At 39.9% G+C, this 17,487-nt stretch overlaps 1 protein-coding gene across 2 annotated transcripts in view; it reads right to left on the reverse strand.

The window, feature by feature from the left end:
* The window catches only part of LOC119719948 (prominin-1-A-like), a 54,675-nt gene that overhangs the window by 11,609 nt on the left and 25,579 nt on the right, over positions 1 to 17,487 (reverse strand). For both annotated transcript variants that reach the window (XM_038189433.1, XM_038189432.1), the window contains exons 9-20: positions 17,138 to 17,273; positions 14,956 to 15,032; positions 13,416 to 13,519; positions 11,061 to 11,213; positions 10,106 to 10,232; positions 9,076 to 9,179; positions 7,857 to 7,941; positions 7,034 to 7,180; positions 5,594 to 5,677; positions 4,112 to 4,192; positions 2,892 to 2,945; positions 1,541 to 1,621 (exon numbers count right to left, since the gene is read on the reverse strand). In XM_038189433.1, coding sequence (XP_038045361.1) covers positions 1,541 to 1,621; positions 2,892 to 2,945; positions 4,112 to 4,192; positions 5,594 to 5,677; positions 7,034 to 7,180; positions 7,857 to 7,941; positions 9,076 to 9,179; positions 10,106 to 10,232; positions 11,061 to 11,213; positions 13,416 to 13,519; positions 14,956 to 15,032; positions 17,138 to 17,273 — 1,233 coding nt within the window. The remainder of the gene's footprint in view (positions 1 to 1,540; positions 1,622 to 2,891; positions 2,946 to 4,111; positions 4,193 to 5,593; positions 5,678 to 7,033; positions 7,181 to 7,856; positions 7,942 to 9,075; positions 9,180 to 10,105; positions 10,233 to 11,060; positions 11,214 to 13,415; positions 13,520 to 14,955; positions 15,033 to 17,137; positions 17,274 to 17,487) is intronic.

Consider the following 17,487-nt stretch of genomic DNA (forward strand, 5'->3'; position numbering starts at 1 on the left):
CGCTATTAGGGTCCAAATTACATCCAAATTACACAGAACTGCAAGCTCCCAGTCCTGTGCACGGCTTCCACCCATATTTTTTACAAACCCTGAAGTTCATGGCCCACAGCATGCTCAAATACTGAAGATTTTGAGGGCATGCAAATCGTGATTTGGCCGGCGTAGGCAATTTCGGACCGATTTACTGGTCTGCACCCTTAAACACCAGAGACACCTTTTTTTATTTTGCTATCTCATAGCTGTAGTCAACCTTGTCCCCATGGCATTGAGCAGTATGCTCCTCGCCCTAGGGGTGCAGGCCTGCCGATTGACTCCCATAGACTTCAGTCATAATTACGCGTACTGCCAAAAATTATTAAAAAATACTCACAACTCTCCAATGTGTTTGACACACCCATCAAATGAAAGCTTATTAAATAATCTTTCATTTTCTGTTCAATTTTTGTTCTGTTATCTGACAACTTTTCGGAGAGAAATTCCATCCAAAGTTGATCACCCCGAAAAGTAGTCCTGTGGCCCATCGCCATTTTGAAAAATGATGCCTGCGCTCCATTGCAAAATAAGGTGCAAATTCATGAGAATTTTTACAGAAATACGAGCTCACACTCCTGTGCACGGCTTCCACCCATCTTTTTTACAAACCTTCAAGTTCATGGCCCACAAAATACTCGAATAGCAAAGAACTTGAGGGTGCACAAATTGTGATTTGGCCCACGTAGGTAATTCTGGACCCATTTACAGGTGTGCACCCCTAGTAACGGATCACTGGCATATAATTAGGTGCAGAATAGTCGGGTGCCTTTACAACATTACAAGTCAATGTTTTTGTTTTTATGGATACAGTGTCTAGGGTTCAGACTGAAACTAGTTGCGGCGTCAGATGGGAAAACACATGATTTTTTATTCAAAGTTCCAATGCGATAATCTCGCTCATATTCAACATAAGAGTTTTATGCTAAATATGATAAATATGACATTTTTTTGAGGAGTACTGGACATAATAATGCACGATGAAATACACTATAGTAGAAATGGAAAACATGTAAGATATAAACATGTGAGATATAAAATCATCATGTTCCCTGATTAAAGTCATAACTCTATTTAACGAATCGTAATTCATTGATTCAGGGCAAAAGGAATAATGAAGTTTCCATGCATCCCAACATCATTAAATAAATAATAATGACAGGGGGGGGGGGGTGGTTAAGGGGGATATTTTCCCCCCCCCCTAAATATTTTGTTAAACCTGCGGTTTTTTTTACAAGTGCCCTTTTTGACCAGTGTACCCCCAAATATTTGTACAGTGCCGTTTTGGGAATTTCGCATGATGGTTGTGCTGCTCTGAAAAGCGCCACCTATTGTCTGATAGTGTCCATGATCACCCGGTGTGAACAGCCCCATACTTTTTGATTTGACGGAGGCCAAGTGTCTATATTTCAGCACGGATGGGCGAGTGCCATTTCCACAAACTTCCCCCCCCCCCCTCCCCTTCCAAAAAAAGGACTTTGGAATGCCACTGAAGTTTCATTTGACTTACCACGCGGAAAAGATCGGGTCCTGTTGTGTGTATGTAATCTTGAGTGTCCTCGATGTTGGTTAAAGACTCGTTGACTAGCGGCTGTGTACAGTAATCAAGAGAAAAAAACACATTTTTTTCTGATCCCCACAGGGCCAGCCAAGTGTCTACTTTTTACCCGACTGACCAATTCACTCACTCATTGATTGTCACTTGCGAGCCGGGCAGTGCTATTGTATAGGATGACCCCGTAGGGCTAAATCTTGCCCGCTGGGCAGACCAGACGCATGTAAACACTTCCAGTGAATAGCCAATCTGAATCTATTAGAATAGAATTGTTGTGCACTCTGGGGACCAGCTTTATTAGCCTTGCGTTATTTTGTTTATATTAGCCCCCCCCCAAAAACAAATCTCTAGTTTCTGGTATGGAGCTTGCCCCAAAAGTGGTGCGGCGACATGGTTTTTTTTCTCTTTTTTTCTCATACTTTTTTGTCTTCAAATCTCGGCCGATGTGGCAGATCACGCCTCAATCTCCTTAAAACTCTCAAAAATATCCTTCAGGTTGGAGCTTGAGGTGACCTCAGGCCATAAGGCTTGAGAATTCTGTGCCCACTTACGATCTCGACTGACACGAACATTCTTCGGGAAATTTGGATAGTCAAGACAAAAATCAGAGAAAACGGTAACGCCAGACCATACAGCCACATCGGCATTGTGCATGTGCTGCCAGGCTGGTCATTAGTCTGTTCTCTTACATTTTGCGCAAATTGGAAAGCGTTTACAGGTTCCAGATACAAGACCATCGCTCCCTCAGTCTGGCTTCCAGATGCACAATTACAAAATTACAACACCGTCTGCAAATGGTGCCCGACTAAATTTATAGTGCAAAATATATTGGAGCCCAGAGAGGCCACAAAAAGCTTATGAAAGATCGTAACCTAATCTAAAAACACGTTAAAATTGTGCAACAGCAGGATTCCAGTCAAACCAGTGAGTTTGGCGGTTTTGAGTCATCATCTTACATTGAGAAAAAAACTTTTTAATTTTACCAACGCATATGGCTACTTCGATGCGCGCGCTGACCAAAAACCGGAGACTTTTTGGGGGGACCTAACTGTGCCCTGTCACAGTACAAGCAACCTTTGGTAACGTTCTGAACGACAAACAACAGATTAAGAAACACGCAGTTAATAGAAGATTGATATATACCCACAAGAGACTAAACTGCCACACGATTGGAAAAAAATACAAAATCCAAATCCTCACATGTCCAAATTAAAGTCATCCATCAGTTTTTGTATAAAATTTGCATACGCAGGGAAAAGGAAAAACCAGCTTTGACATTGTACTCAGAGATTGGTTGTATACTTACGCTCAGGTCGCCGGCTTTGGCCAGTAAAGCGTCTAAATTCCTCTCCAGGGAATTCTGACAAGAAAAACAGTGAGTCGGGTACATATGAGTCGGGAATTAACTTCAGTTAATTTACATATCAGTTTACATAAAAACAAAAAAAAATCATTTATATAACATGCATAAATTTCCATTGGATTGGACAGCCGTTTTGAGGTAATGGCCTTCGAAAATGTAAATCCTAATCCCCCCATAAAAAAAGGGAAAACGTGGGTGGATAAAACTGAGTTGAGACAAAAATGAGGCCGGATCTTTTTTGATATAGCAAAAACAATTTTTTTTCTGAAATAACAAAAACAATTTCAGAGTTTGAATGTCAATTTTTTTTTGGGGGGGGGGCTTGGGGAAATGTGTTTTGTTTTATACACACTGCACTGATGTTTTTGAAAGTTTCATTCAAATCTGGGTCGGGCGTGGGGCAGTTTTTATTACATGATGTAGTTTTGAGGAGAATGACGGACGCAAATGTACTATGAGCAATCATCTTGAAAGTTTACCGTGTACATTACAAAAGTCAAGGAATGAACTCAAGTTTTTCAAAAGACCGTGCAAAATTGCCCAGAAATACAAGCACTGCACTAGAGTCATAATTCAATATCTTTCCAATTGTATAATTACTGATTAAAGGGAATGTACATCATTGGCTTTTGCTGTAATTTTCAGAAATGAACTATTTGAGGGGTTAGTATAATAGATCAAATATTGTTTAACTGACATGTTTGAAGTTTTGTGTTCGAAAATGCTTGAAAAACCAAGAAAAACAAAAATGTTTAAGTAGTCTGGTTCCCTGACTCCACTAAAGATAAACTGGATCAATTTATAGATGTCCGAAAATTGTAAGGTAAAGGAACCAGTCCAGCTGGCCTGCACCCGTTCAAGAACATGTAACCAATAGCAAACAAAATTTGGACTGAAAAAAATTGTAAATTTGGAGCTGTAGTTGAAAAATAGTTAGGTTTTTCCAACGGTGGTCGGCCGACCATCGTTGGAAATGTATACAAAAATACAATATTCTTGAAAATGACTTGACACCAGGTGCCATAATTTTACAGGATGCTTTAGACTGTCATTTACCAACATCCTAGTAAGGTATTTCATAAAAACTTGGTAGTTTTATTTTTCGATGTTTGCAAATGTTGTATATTCCCTTTAAAGACAAGAGCACGTTACAAATGCTTTACCACATAGCTAGCCATTGGCTCCACAAAGTCCTTCTGAATGTTCCGTAATGTGGTGGCATGCTCCATTAATCGAGTCCGATTCTGAAAAAGAAAAGTAAACAAAATTACAACAAAAAAAATATGATACTTTTTGTACGTTCATAACAAAACAAAAAGCATTTCCATATCTCTATTAGACCTTAATTGTATTTGTAAATTAAATATGTACATTTTGCCAATTAATGAGGATCAAGAGAATTTCATTCTCATACCGGTACGCATCCTTGCACAGACATTCCATATAATTTTACAATGGGTAAGCTGCATACTTTTCGTCAGTATTGAATAGGTATAGAAAGTTGACAAATTACAGGAATTAATCAAATTATGGGGATTAATTTGTCATCTTTCAATACCTCAGGCAGCTAATGCAGATTATAATACGCAATATTAGGCCCCCCCCCCCAAAAAAATACTCGGTCTCTGGTCAGCGCGCGCGTTGATTTTAATCATAACTGATTTTAATCACAACTTTTTTTTTCTTCAAATTAACACGGAAGCTACAACAGCGCCCTCTATTGCCGCACCTCCTCAAATTTTTGTACCAAGGAGCACCAAGGAATGGGGAAATTGCACCAAGGCAAATGATAAAGGGCACCAAGGCAAATTATGGAGGACACCAATGTATAATGAGGACACACAAAAGCAAAATAGTACCCACCTTGTCTGTACAATACAAGCTTGAAAAAAAAAAAGCCACCCCAAAAACACAAAAAAAAAACGCGTCGCCGCATCAATTCCGGAACTTCGGTCTGACCAGAGACCGATTATTTTTTTTTTTGGCCTCACCCACCTTCTGTATCTTGATTGGCGGAGAGTACGTCACATGGCATTTTTCAATTTTTACTATCTAGCTGTGCATAAGAAGACTATACAGGGCAACCCCAAAAAATGCAACCCCAAAACATTTGCCTTTAAAAAGAAATGGATCAGTGGATGTTTCTGTTTCTGTTTATGAGAGTTTTTCTTTCAAATACTGAAAAAATCATGAAAACAGCACTTTGGGTTGCTGAGGAAATGCCACGTAATACACTATGAAACTCAATACCGGAGTCTTATATAGCGCACGTATCTACCAACAATTAGGTACTCAAGGTGCTGGAAATTATGTCTATTATTAAAGACAGGTAAATGAAGTTTACGAGAAATATCAGACCCATTACTTAGCACCTTATAAGGGTTTACAAGGTGCTGCGGCGCATATTGCAGCCACTGCCAGAAACACCGGGGCAAACCCCTTCTCTTACTTGGGTTCTTTAACGTGCATTACACAATACACGGGACCTACGGCTTTACGTCCCATCCGAAGGACGAAGCAATAATGGTAAAGTGCCTTACTCAGGAGCACAAGCACCATGTTCCCACGGTCAGATTTCGAACCCATGTACCACGGCACACGAGTCCAACACCGTAACCATTGGACCACAGCACCCCTCAACTTACTGAATAAGGCAACGGATCCACTGCATATCCCTCCAGCCGGCCAGCAAGGTGTGTGAGATTCACCTGTGTCACCCCTTTTTTTATCTATCAAAGAATTTAATAAAAAGGGGAAATTTATCATTTATTCCAGCCTTTTAGGGATGCGATAATAAAGTTTCTGTCAAGTAGGTGTAGCAATGCATTTCAGTTTATTACAGGAAATATATATACAAACATTTGCGAAAATCACCGAACTGTTAGGGAATGACAGTCTTAAGCATCCTGTGAAATCATGGCACCTGGTGTGCTGTCATTTTCAAGAAAAAATGTGGCATTTTGTATCAATTTCTTTTTTAAATACTGCCTCCAATTTACCATATTTAGTTAGGCCGCATTTTGTTTGCAATCGATTACACACCTATGAACGAGTACAAGCCAGCTAGACTACTTCCCTGACCATACAATTCCCCGACGTCTATAAATTGCTCCGTTTCATCTTAAGTGGGGTCAGGGAATCAGACTACAAGAATTTTTTTCCTGCATCTACGAACACAAAACTTCAAACAAGTCAGTGTAACAATATTTGCTAAATTATACTAACCTCCCAAATCCATCCATTTCTGAAACTTACAGCAAAAGCAAATGTTGTATATTCCCTTCAAGTGCTTAATATACATTTGGTCCACAAGGCGATCAAAAAGCAGATAGTCGCTTCAATTTCTATGGCAAAACTGCAATTGCGAAGTTCACAAAACGATGACCAATAATTCATAAGATGGAATTTTGCGTCGGGGTGATGTAAATCAAATTAGGTTTTGCCCTTCACCGACGTATAAACACTGTATACTCAGTGTGTTACCTCCCGAGTGAAAGTTGGAAAAAATCACTCGGGTGGGACAAAACCTAATTTCAGATCAGATTCGAACCAGCCAACCGATCCCATTAGCTCGGTGGTCGAGTGGTAAGACGTCTGCACACTGAATATGCAGTGTTTATACGTCGGTGAAGGGCAAAACCTAATTTGATTTACATCACCCCGACGCAAAATTCCATCTTATGAATAGTTAATGCGGTACCCGCTGCTATGTACATCAGATTGGAACCAGCCAACCGATCCCGTTAGCTTGGTGGTCGAGTGGTAAGACGTCTGCACTAGAAGACAGGAGGTCGTGGGTTCGAGTCCCATCCAAGTGATTTTTTTCCAACTTTCACTCAGGAGGTAACACACTGAGTATACAGTGTTTATACGTCGGTGAAGGGCAAAACCTAATTTGATAACCAATAACAATAACAAACCCCCAAAAACAGGGAAAACAGTTCTGCACCGTACAAACTCGTGTTCACATTCGTTTTCCCACCGAGTATGAAACTGCCAATAATCCTGTCTCCATCATTAAAATACTTCATTTCAAAAACATGAAAATTGCTTTTTGTTTTATTGGCATGTAGTTGGGCTCTTACCTCCTCCAGATACTTCGTGTAGTTGACGTCGGCCACTCCGGAATCGACAAAATTTCTCAAGGCCGTCTTTGTCTCAGGATCCAGAATTACCACTTGCGACAGGTCCAGATTGATGCCGTCTAGTTTGGTCCCAATGTCCGGGTATAACTACAATCCAAACGAAGGCAAAGATTGAAATCTATCGTCGCAGAGCTGACATACCGACGAATAAGCGAAAACCCTGTTTCGAATAGTTCGCGTTTGAAGTTGGACTTTTTTTCTAGGCATTGTACATGTATTTTACCCTTAATGTTTCGATAATAACCATTTTGGTGTATATTCGAAATAAAATAGGAAACGTAGTATCCATCAGGTTACTTATTTAATCAGAGAATTTGTGCGATATGTTTTTATTTGATCGTAAACGTGTTTGTCAAATTACAAAATCTGTAATAGCCGCTTGTTCTTCACACTGTTTGTATGCTGTTCGTCAGTTTGTCGGATCGCGCGCGCACTGCATACAGCGCGCGCGCAATCCGACAAACTGACGAATAGCATTCGTTGGTACTTTGAATGCACACCTTACATTAGCTGGTTACCAGTGAAATTCGGTATTCGTCACTATGTCAAATTATGGATTTGTTATTATGACTGATACGCCACAGGCGGGCCTCAGAATCTCAAAATCCAGACAAGAATTAAGAATTTTGGCATAAATGCTTGAAAGTGCAACCTTTAAAAACCGCCACAATGACAAAATCTCAAAATCGCCTAAATGGTCGATTCGCCGTTGTGTCATTCTTTGATAACAAACGATTTCCCATGAATATGTCACAAGTCGTACCTTTCTGTAATCCAGCGCTGCGGTTATGTTGTAGATGTTCCCAAGCCTCAACGCACTGTACAAACCCTCGTCAATTTCACAAGAGCTGAAAAATTTGAACCAGGTGAAAAAAAAAGTAATTTTTTTAATATAACCCTTGAAAATGCAGCTTTGTGTCTCATTTAACTTCATTTTCAATTTCCGTTTTGCCATTTTCAAAGGCGCTTCGCGCCAGGATTATTTTTGCCAAAAATTTAGATTTTCGCAAAAGGCAACATTTCCAGCCAACTTCTGATATACAGCCAAACGCCACAAATACTGTTTCGCAAGAGTCATTTCAACAGTATTTGTATGATATTTCTTGCCGAAACCTCATATGTTATACTCAGGGGTGTGCACTGGAGCGTAAATTGTACAACGATAGGCCGTGCACAACAGATCAACACACGGTCCACCTCCACAGACTTCACAGACTTTGTGTGTGTGTGTACAAAAGGCATGAGGGATTAGCGTGTTAAGACGTCACCCGGAGGCGAGTCAAGGCAATTTTCACGTCTTAACCTGTCAAACGTGCCTGTGTATAAAAACAGCCAGTGCATGTGTTCACGTCCTCCAACGCGAATTGGTTAATATTGCAAATTTGGTAACCACTTCTAGGGGAGTCAGGTTGGCGTAGCTGTACTTTCCCCGCCTTCCACCGCTGTGACCCGGGTTCGAATCCCGCCTGGGCCACTGGGTTTTCAGTCCCTACCTGATTTTGTGGGTTTTTCCCAAAATATTCTTCTGGGCTTTTCCTCCCACCTCTAAAACTGTAACTTCTTCTCATTGTCTTCTCTCTACAGGTTTCTTCAGGCTTGCGAGCTACAGTGCCTAGGGCGCTTTTGAGGAATCCTTGGTTTCATTACCAGAAATGATTAATAATAATGAAAATAATAAAAAATTACCCTGGATTGGTCATTTGGGAGACATCCCCATAGACTTGTGCACAACATTTTTCACACTTAAATGTGCCCTAACCCAATATTCCCTTGTCCTTTTTACACGAATTTCAGCATGTTTACTAATTACACCTCAAACAACAAATATAACCTAATTGCGACAATAAAATTGTGCCTCTAAACCGATGTCTCCCATCGTGCGAAGAAATTACGATAACGTGTCTCCTTAGTGGTACCTTTACACGTATAAGTATCACAATATTATTAAATTTTCCTGTAAAATCCATTTTGAGGTGACTTACATGATCAAGCTCTCGACAGTCAGCGGGTCCTTTCCTTTCCCAAACAGATTATCGCTGAGCCAGTACTGCGATGTCTTGTCAATCAGGTACGGATAGTCTATGACCTAAAAGTCAAAAATAAAAGAAAGCATAACTCTGTGATGTCAACTCTGCGTGGCATGTGGCACATGAGTGCGCACCAAATGTACAAGGCGAGTCAAAAAGAAAGTGACCGAATTAGAAAAAAATATCTTTAAAAATATGGCTTGCTCCATTTCACAAAAATAATATAGGGATAAAGTACATGTTAGGCCAAAAAAAAATTTTTTCGGTCTCTGGTCAGACCAAAGTTCCGGAATTGACGCGGCCACGCGGCTTTTTTTTTTTTTCTTCAAGCTTGGATTGTACAGACAAGGTGGGGTACTATTTTGCTTTTTTGGTGTCCTCGTGTACATTGGTGTCCTCCATAATTTGCCTTGGTGCTTTCGATCATTTGCCTTGGTGCAATTTCCCATTCCTTGGTGCTCTTTGGTAAAACAAATTGAGCAGATGCAGAAATAGAGGGCGCTGTTGGAGCTACCGCGGAACATTTTGGAAAAAAAAAAGATCGACGCGCATGATTAAAATCGACGCGTGCGCTGACCAGAGACCGACTTATTTTTTTTTTGGCCTTACCTACTAGTAACTGTGAAAACTCTATTCCCAAGTTTTGTCTATTTTAATCAAAAGATCACAAAATTCAGCTGTCCACCGCTGATCATTTACCATTCTACGAACTGATGAATACCCATTAAATACAATGAAACATGGACGTTTTCCCACCTCCGTGAATGAAGAAAAACTTGCAAAGGAAAACAGACAAAAATCGCCATCAATATTTCAGAAAATAAAAAAGAGTTGACTGGTTCCTCATATTCAAAACACAAGATCTGACAGTAAAAATTACAGTCTTGACTCAAAAAGTTAAAATCTCATTTGTATTTGAATGCCTGTGTGTAAGCTGTAATTCTCACTCAGCTCAATAGCTTCCAATGGCATTCCATGCGTTTACCTCTTTGAAGATGGATCTGGTCGTAATCGGCTCGCAGACGACTTTCTCCGACACGCCGCCCAGTAGGAAACACAGTGTGGTCAGTATCATGATGAAGGCGGAGAAGATGAAGGAGAAGGCCACGCCCCTAAAAGAGTCATGCATCAAAATCATTGGAAATTGCTTTTTCTTAAATACAGTAAACTCCGGCTAAGTCGGCACTCTCGGGACCCGAGAATTTGTGACGACTTTTACGCGAATGCTGACATCTGCTGTAAGTGCCGACTTTAATACATGAATGGCCTTTTTGCACATGATTCATTGAACTTGTTGGCTTCATATTATCCCGGTTTATCTCTTTAATGCTTGAGTTGAATCCATGTTCCTTGCTCTATCGTTGAACTTTTGAACTTCTTACAATAAAACACGTCTCAAAAATCATCCAAAAACACTTTGATTGGGGACCACTTAAATGTGTATCGTTCCTCACATGTATTGGCTCCAGAAAAAAGAAAAAAAAAAGTCATGCCGACCGACCAACCCAGTTTTTTTCTAACTATGTGACCCGAACCAAATGTATAGTTTTGTCGGGCCTGATCTGCATTTGACTCTTCATTGGCATGACTAAAACTCTGAAGTCTAAACGGTGTCCAAGTTTCCTTCTTACTCAGAGCTGTAACAGTCTGCAGGGCCCAATTTCATAGATAATTTCAAGGTAAGCAGAAACTTTGCTTAAGCACGAAAAAACATTGCTTAGTAAAATTAGGTTACCGGCCAAAACTCCATGTGATGTACATTGCTTGTGACTGGTATTTAGCTGTTGTTTACTTAGCATAACAATCGCATGGAGTTTTGGCCGGTAACCTGATTTTATTAAGCAAGACATTTTTGTGCTTAAGCAAATTTTGTGCTTAAGCAGCTCTATGAAATTGGCCCCTGTCCTGAGAGGGTTTTAACTAAATGTGTTAGTGCTTACGCGAGCAGCAGTGTCCCACCAAAGTTGGACAGGCATGCCCGCTCGGTGGGCCTGTCTCCTTTAAACCGGCCACACTCCCCAAACATCATGCCCAGGAAGTTGCATAGGACGACGATGAAGATGATACTGGAGAGGGCCATGCCCACGTAAAACCTACAACCAAGCAGTAAAAGCACAGGCCAATGAACAAACAAACCATGGAGGTAAATTATCGTTTAAAGGGACCATGCAATGTAATTTTTTTTTATAATGCAGCCCTTAACAATGCACCTGTTGCATCCCGTTTAACCGTATTTTCAATTTTCGTTTTTGCCATTTTCAAGCGTTTCTTGGGTGCAATTTTTTGTTTTTATGCTAATGCCAATTTCCATATTCATGAGCAAAAGTGTGATTTCATTTCAGGCAGAAACCTCTATGTTACAGCTATTTCAGCACAAAAAGTTTCCCGAATTTTGGATATTTTGCCGTTTTAAATTTTTCTTTTCTTTGGCGATTCGTTGTTGTGTCAGTACATGGCAGTAAGCCAATGAATGAGCAAACTTTTCTCACAAATGTTTAAAAAAAAACAGATTTGTTGATTAAACAAATTAAACTGAACAGTGTCTTCCTGAAATGACATCACAGCAACAGCGCCCTCAATTCAAGCATGGACAATTTTACAAAGAAACGCACTTCTAAATAAAATGAGCCAAAAACGGATGTCAAATAGTTTTCATACATTTAAAAGGAGTAGAAAGTTGCACAAAATGTGTTCCTAAGAAAAATTCATTTCATGGACATTTTAATTAGACACTCACAGAATTTCAAACAGAACTTTCTTTGCATAAGCTTAAAGGGAACATGGGATCATTTTCGAAAATTCAAAAATGAAACTGCCAAATTATTATGAAATGATAATACCTGATCGTAAGTAAATAATAGAATCAAACATTGTGTGAAATCATTGCGCCTAGTATGCTGTCATTTTCAAGAATAAACCATCATTATCCTTGCGATCGTTAAGATCTAAATATCGCACATAGAAACCTATGCCTTGCATTGAGAACAAGTGGTCCGCGGACCGCATGTGTCGTCCTTTTCTGGATCGATCCATATATGTTTTATGTTCTTAAAAAAAAGTCTAATTTTGGGCGATTTTGAACGACCTCAAATGACCCCTACATGACCTTTGACCTCCAATTTTGGAAGTGTGTTGTGATGAACCCCCACCCGAGGATCACTCCATTCAAGTTACATTAAAATCCATCAAAATCTGTAGCGAAAGAAATATTTGAAGCATATTTGAACAATGACCCCTACATGACCTTTGACCTCAGTAATCTGATGAAGAATTGTGTCTTCCCAAACCAAGGGTCACTGCATCCAAGTTTCATCAAAATCCACGAAAGCATGTAGAAGTTACACATTTTTTTTTCAAAACTTTAAATACGGGTCTACTGGTCTATATGGTCATATGGTCATACAGAATTGAGGACCGGTTAATGTCTCCCAAAACTTCGTTTAGGCAACACAAAAATGAAGATGGATTTTCGCAGTTTTCTCAAAAACTGTAATATCAACTGAGCTAAAATCTTCAACAGGTTAGGTTTTTAAATAATGAATAATGAAAGGTTTGCGGAAACACCATGTGCTAATAATTTCTCAACTAAGAGAATGCTTCTGAAAAGAACCAGAGGTATAAACTCAACGTTCCGGTCAGTATGCTCTGACCGTCTTCAGGAGAGTGCCTAAACTCTAAGAAAGTGAATACTTAAGTAGCAAAAAGCGAAATCAATGAAGTGTGAAGGTTAGGTTTTTTGCATTCTTCTTTTGATTTTGAGTGGTGTTACTATTGGAAAGGAACAAAATGCATAAACAGCAAATGATCCTTTACAGGGCGATTCAAAAAAGCGAAACCCAAATGTCAGGACTAATATTTTAGTGAAGTTCTGCATGTAGCACTTCCTAATCTACCGGTAGGATATGAAAGCCCAATTCATCAGCTTTCTTTTGGTACAAGAATCATTCACATCACTTGAGTGGTGTGCATTCTTTCAGCAAAACGAAACAATTTCACACATATCCCTAAGTGATTTGTTTTTTCGTTTTGCTGAAAGAACACTTACCTTTTTGTGATCCGTGGACAGAACTTGAAAATGGTGGTTGTGTTTAAAATTCCGTAACTTAAAAATTACATGAGTGATTTGAATGATTCTTGTACTGACAGACAGCTTATGAATTGGGCTTTCACATCCTAGATTTTGAAAGTGTTATATGCAGAGCTTCACTAAAACAATAGTCCCGACATTTGGGTTTCGTTTCTTTTTCACTAACCCTGTATACTTTTAACATTAATGAAGGACTATTTGGCCATACCTGTATCTGTCAAGCATTTGGACAAATGCAATGACGTCGTAGAGCTGTTGCGCTTGAGGAGCCGTGGAGTCACTTGAGAACAGTGCTAGAAACTTCTCAATCTCCTGTCAGAATACAAAGATGAACCCCAAAAAATTACAGCTTTCTGAAAAAAAATCACTGCATCAAGCCGATCACGCTATCTAAGTTAGTCTAATTGCCAAGTTCCATAATACAGCAAGTATTACTTTACCTCATACATATTCATGACCAAGAGCTGAATTCTCATTGGTCCATTCTCCATCACTTGCCGTATGCTACCGGTATTTTTGCTGTTTACCAAGCGGGCGCGCGAGGATTCACGCACAGGGTGAATATGCATGCGTAGTAGATTGTCGCATGGGTTACCCGTGCGACAGTCTACTACGCGTGCACTTTACGAAGCAATCGTGGAATTGTCACACGTGTGTAGTACGCAGGTGCAAACATCGACCCTGGCTACACATGAAAAGATGGCGGCACACGTAAATTTTAAGTAGTATTTTCCTGAGCTCAATGATGCCAACTGGAGAATATTGTGGACAATAAAAATGCCTCCTCTGCTAAAAAAAAGTTTTCCACAATGCGGTATAAACTCTTAGGAGTCACTGTATTGCAAAAGAAATAAACTTTTCTGAATCTGAGCTGGACAAGTTTCTCCGAAGATTTTATGCCTGCGAGATGCATAGGCCCTACTGCAACGGGAAAAGTCGGCAACTGAATATACATGAGGTATAGTAAAACTAATATAACATGGGTTATTTTGGGTGGACAGGCGATATTAGCTCCCCTCGGTATTAGAAGTTGACAAAACTAGTTCCCTTGGCTTCACCTCAGGAACTAGTTTGTCAACTTCCATTACATCGGGGAGCTAGTATCGACTATCCACCCTAGTTGTTAATTTGTTATGTAACTTCGGCCTGCGCACTAACAAAAAAGTTTTAAAAAGTAAAGTCTGTCGCGAGCCAATGTGGCCCATCAGGCCGGCGTTTATCTCCGGTTTCAGTGGCATGAAACAACTGAGATTATTTCTACTCCCCCTGGATGGGATGCTAGTCCATCGCAGGTTACTCCCCAGCTAATGCCGGTACCCATTTACACTCCTTGGTGGAGAGAGGCAAAAGGGGGTGAAGTGGCTTGCCCAAGGACACAACATATGGCCAGCAGCTGGATTCGAACCCCGGACCCTCTGATCATGAGTCACGAACCCTAACCACTAGGCCACACACTCCCCCTGTGCACTAAAAGCAGTGTGCGAATACTTGCTGTCGTGTGCTAGTAAAAACGTCATTGGGAAATGTCTTCATCCTGGCTCCCTGCTGTGCATTATGATGCCCGCAGCTATTGGTAACCAGTGATGGAACAGTGCCTGTGCCCCGGTTCCAAGTAGTCCACCAAAGCAGCCTAACCATCTTGTAGTTGAGTGACGTCAGTCAAATTATGGTTGACCAGTCCTCGTTTGAACTTTCTCGTACGTGCAAATGTGTTGAAATACGACAAATTTGAACTCAAGTTTACTCACAGGTGAGAGCTCAAAGGTGATATCGTCAACCTCCTGCTGAACACTCTCCTGCAACTTTTCAAGTTCATCCATGAATTCTGAAAGAAAACCAAACAGAGGGCTACTTTGGACGATATATGAATGTCAGCAATGCTGTGGCACATTAAGAGGTTCTTAAAAGGCGTGGGGGGGATGGCGGGAGGACGGGGAGAAGACTCAATGTTTCAGACACTATGCTCCATCAGAGGACTTAGCATCTCCTGACCACGGAGATGATGAACGCAGTATACTGTCCGAAAAGTTGAGTTTCGCCAAAGTGTTCTGCATCGTACAGCCCGTCCCAAAATACCTGCACCATTTTTTTTGCAAGGCTCGAGCGTCACTGCGGAAACAGGTACCGCCATCATTTTTATATCATTTTAAAGCTTGGCATCTTAACTTTATCCCTGGTAAGTATTGGTTTGATTTTCAAAAGGGTTTTGACATGATTTGTGTTCAAATAAAGGAGTGTCAAACACAAACTCAACAATTTCAAGAAAACTCAATCATGCGCATTTCTTCTAATGTGGAAATGGTTCATAATGTTCATACTGTGACGATCTCGTGGCCTTTTAATTTCTGTGTTTCCTTTTCGATCCACGTAGACTACACCGTAAATGAATTCACAATATTATTCTTTGGTCCAAATTCAATTTTGATATTCACGTGCAAGTATGTACGTAATCAAAAAGTGCGCTCAAAGTGTGACTGGAGTTTGCATCTGATGCACTGCATCATCGCTTTTTTCTTGAAATCGGTTAAGGTTGTTTTCAACATGCCCTTATTTGAACACGAATAAGTTTAAAACTCTTTTTTAAGTATCTAACCAATACTTGCCAGGGATAAAGTTCAGATCCCGAGCTTTAAAATGGTATAAAAATAATGGCGGTACGTGTATCTGCGCCGACACCAGAGCCTCGCAAAAAAAAAAGTTGTGGGTATTTTTGGGACGCACTGTTTATTTAATACCTGTGACTGATTCGCAAGTGATTTTTTTTTCTAATGGTAAATTGCTGAGTAAAATATTCTGGTAAGCAGATCGGGGTTGACCTGAAACTGAAAACCTGCATTTTGTTCGGTCTTTCGTAAGCAAGTGCTGCAGATTACAGGGGTATAAGCCTGAATGTTATGGTCTGTTGAACATTTAGTAATTAAAAGCCACATCCTCTTTGAGTGATCCCGCATTGCCATTTCCCAGGTTTGCAGCAGGGCTAATGTCGCTAGCTTTGTGAATTTGGTGTGGAAACATGGCTTTATTGCTTACTGGTCCCATGAGCAAAGACAATGTGAAATCGGTCGACTGCTAACATGGAGCTTGAAAGCTCAGTCTGCTTTGGTATTCTGGATTTCATTGATTCAATATATAACTCCATCCTATTTCCTTATTCAACCTTATGCAGGGTGAGTCAGAATGATCTGGACCCAAGTTCACCATTTCTTGTGGCAAATAGAGTACATCGAGAACAAAATGAGCATTTTTATATTAATGGTTTATAAGCTTATCTTCCACAGAAATTTTGAATTTTTCTAATTAGTGGCTGTGGTGAGGAGTTATGCCATTTTCATTGACCTGATTGAAGTGGCTCATTTTCCAGTCTGCACACGGTATAGGTTTTGCCTTTTTTTAAAATGTGTCAACAACTTCCAAGTCAGTCACCATGGCTAGGTTTTTATTTGTTATTACCCTGCTTCACATCAGTACTCGATTTCAAGAAATTTGTTGAACCATGGAACCGTGGTCAGAGTGTTTTTTTTTAGCGCGTGTTGTTTGCTAGCGCTTTTCTTCAAAATGGTACAATGGATATACATGAAACTTTCACCAAAAATGTCCAAAATACCAGCTTATAACATATCTCATTTGCACTTGTTTTTGATATTTTGAATATTTTCTTTAATTTGGGTCCAGATCATTCGGACTCACCCTGTATTGGTTAAGCATGTATATGATACAGTTAATTTTGATGGTTGTTACAAACGGTTGTTACAGCTTCTTCAAAGCGCATTTTACTTTTATTATTTTTGATACAAATTTATGGATTTGTTATTTTGCTATTTACCAGTCTTTATTTATGGATGTATTCTCTAAAGGAGTGTGGAATAAATGTCTTCTTGAATTGAATTGAATTGAACGATGTCTTGTAAGGCGGAATTATGTCCAACGTACGGTCAATGACATCCTGGCTTTCGTTCTTGACTTTGTTAGGGATGTCGTCCAGTTCTTGCTGGCCCTGATCAGCCTTGTCTGTGATGTTGATCTTCAGGGCATCGTTGACTCGGTTCAACTCGGCCGCAATGTCAATCTACAACAGAACAGGGGGGAAAAAATGTGAAGTAAGACTTCAATAAAAATAAAAGAATCTTTTTTCAGTTCAGTTCAATAAAAAAGCTTCAATCTAAAGGACTTGCGATACGTACAGACAATGAATAATCATTTTCATTTTCTTTAAAGAGTACCCAAAATGTGCATTTATACTCAGTGCATGTATTTAATACCTAAATGCTATTCCTGAAGAA

Source organism: Patiria miniata, unplaced genomic scaffold (genome assembly GCF_015706575.1).
Source record: "Patiria miniata isolate m_02_andy unplaced genomic scaffold, ASM1570657v1 HiC_scaffold_9, whole genome shotgun sequence".
Taxonomy (NCBI): Eukaryota; Metazoa; Echinodermata; class Asteroidea; order Valvatida; family Asterinidae; genus Patiria; species Patiria miniata.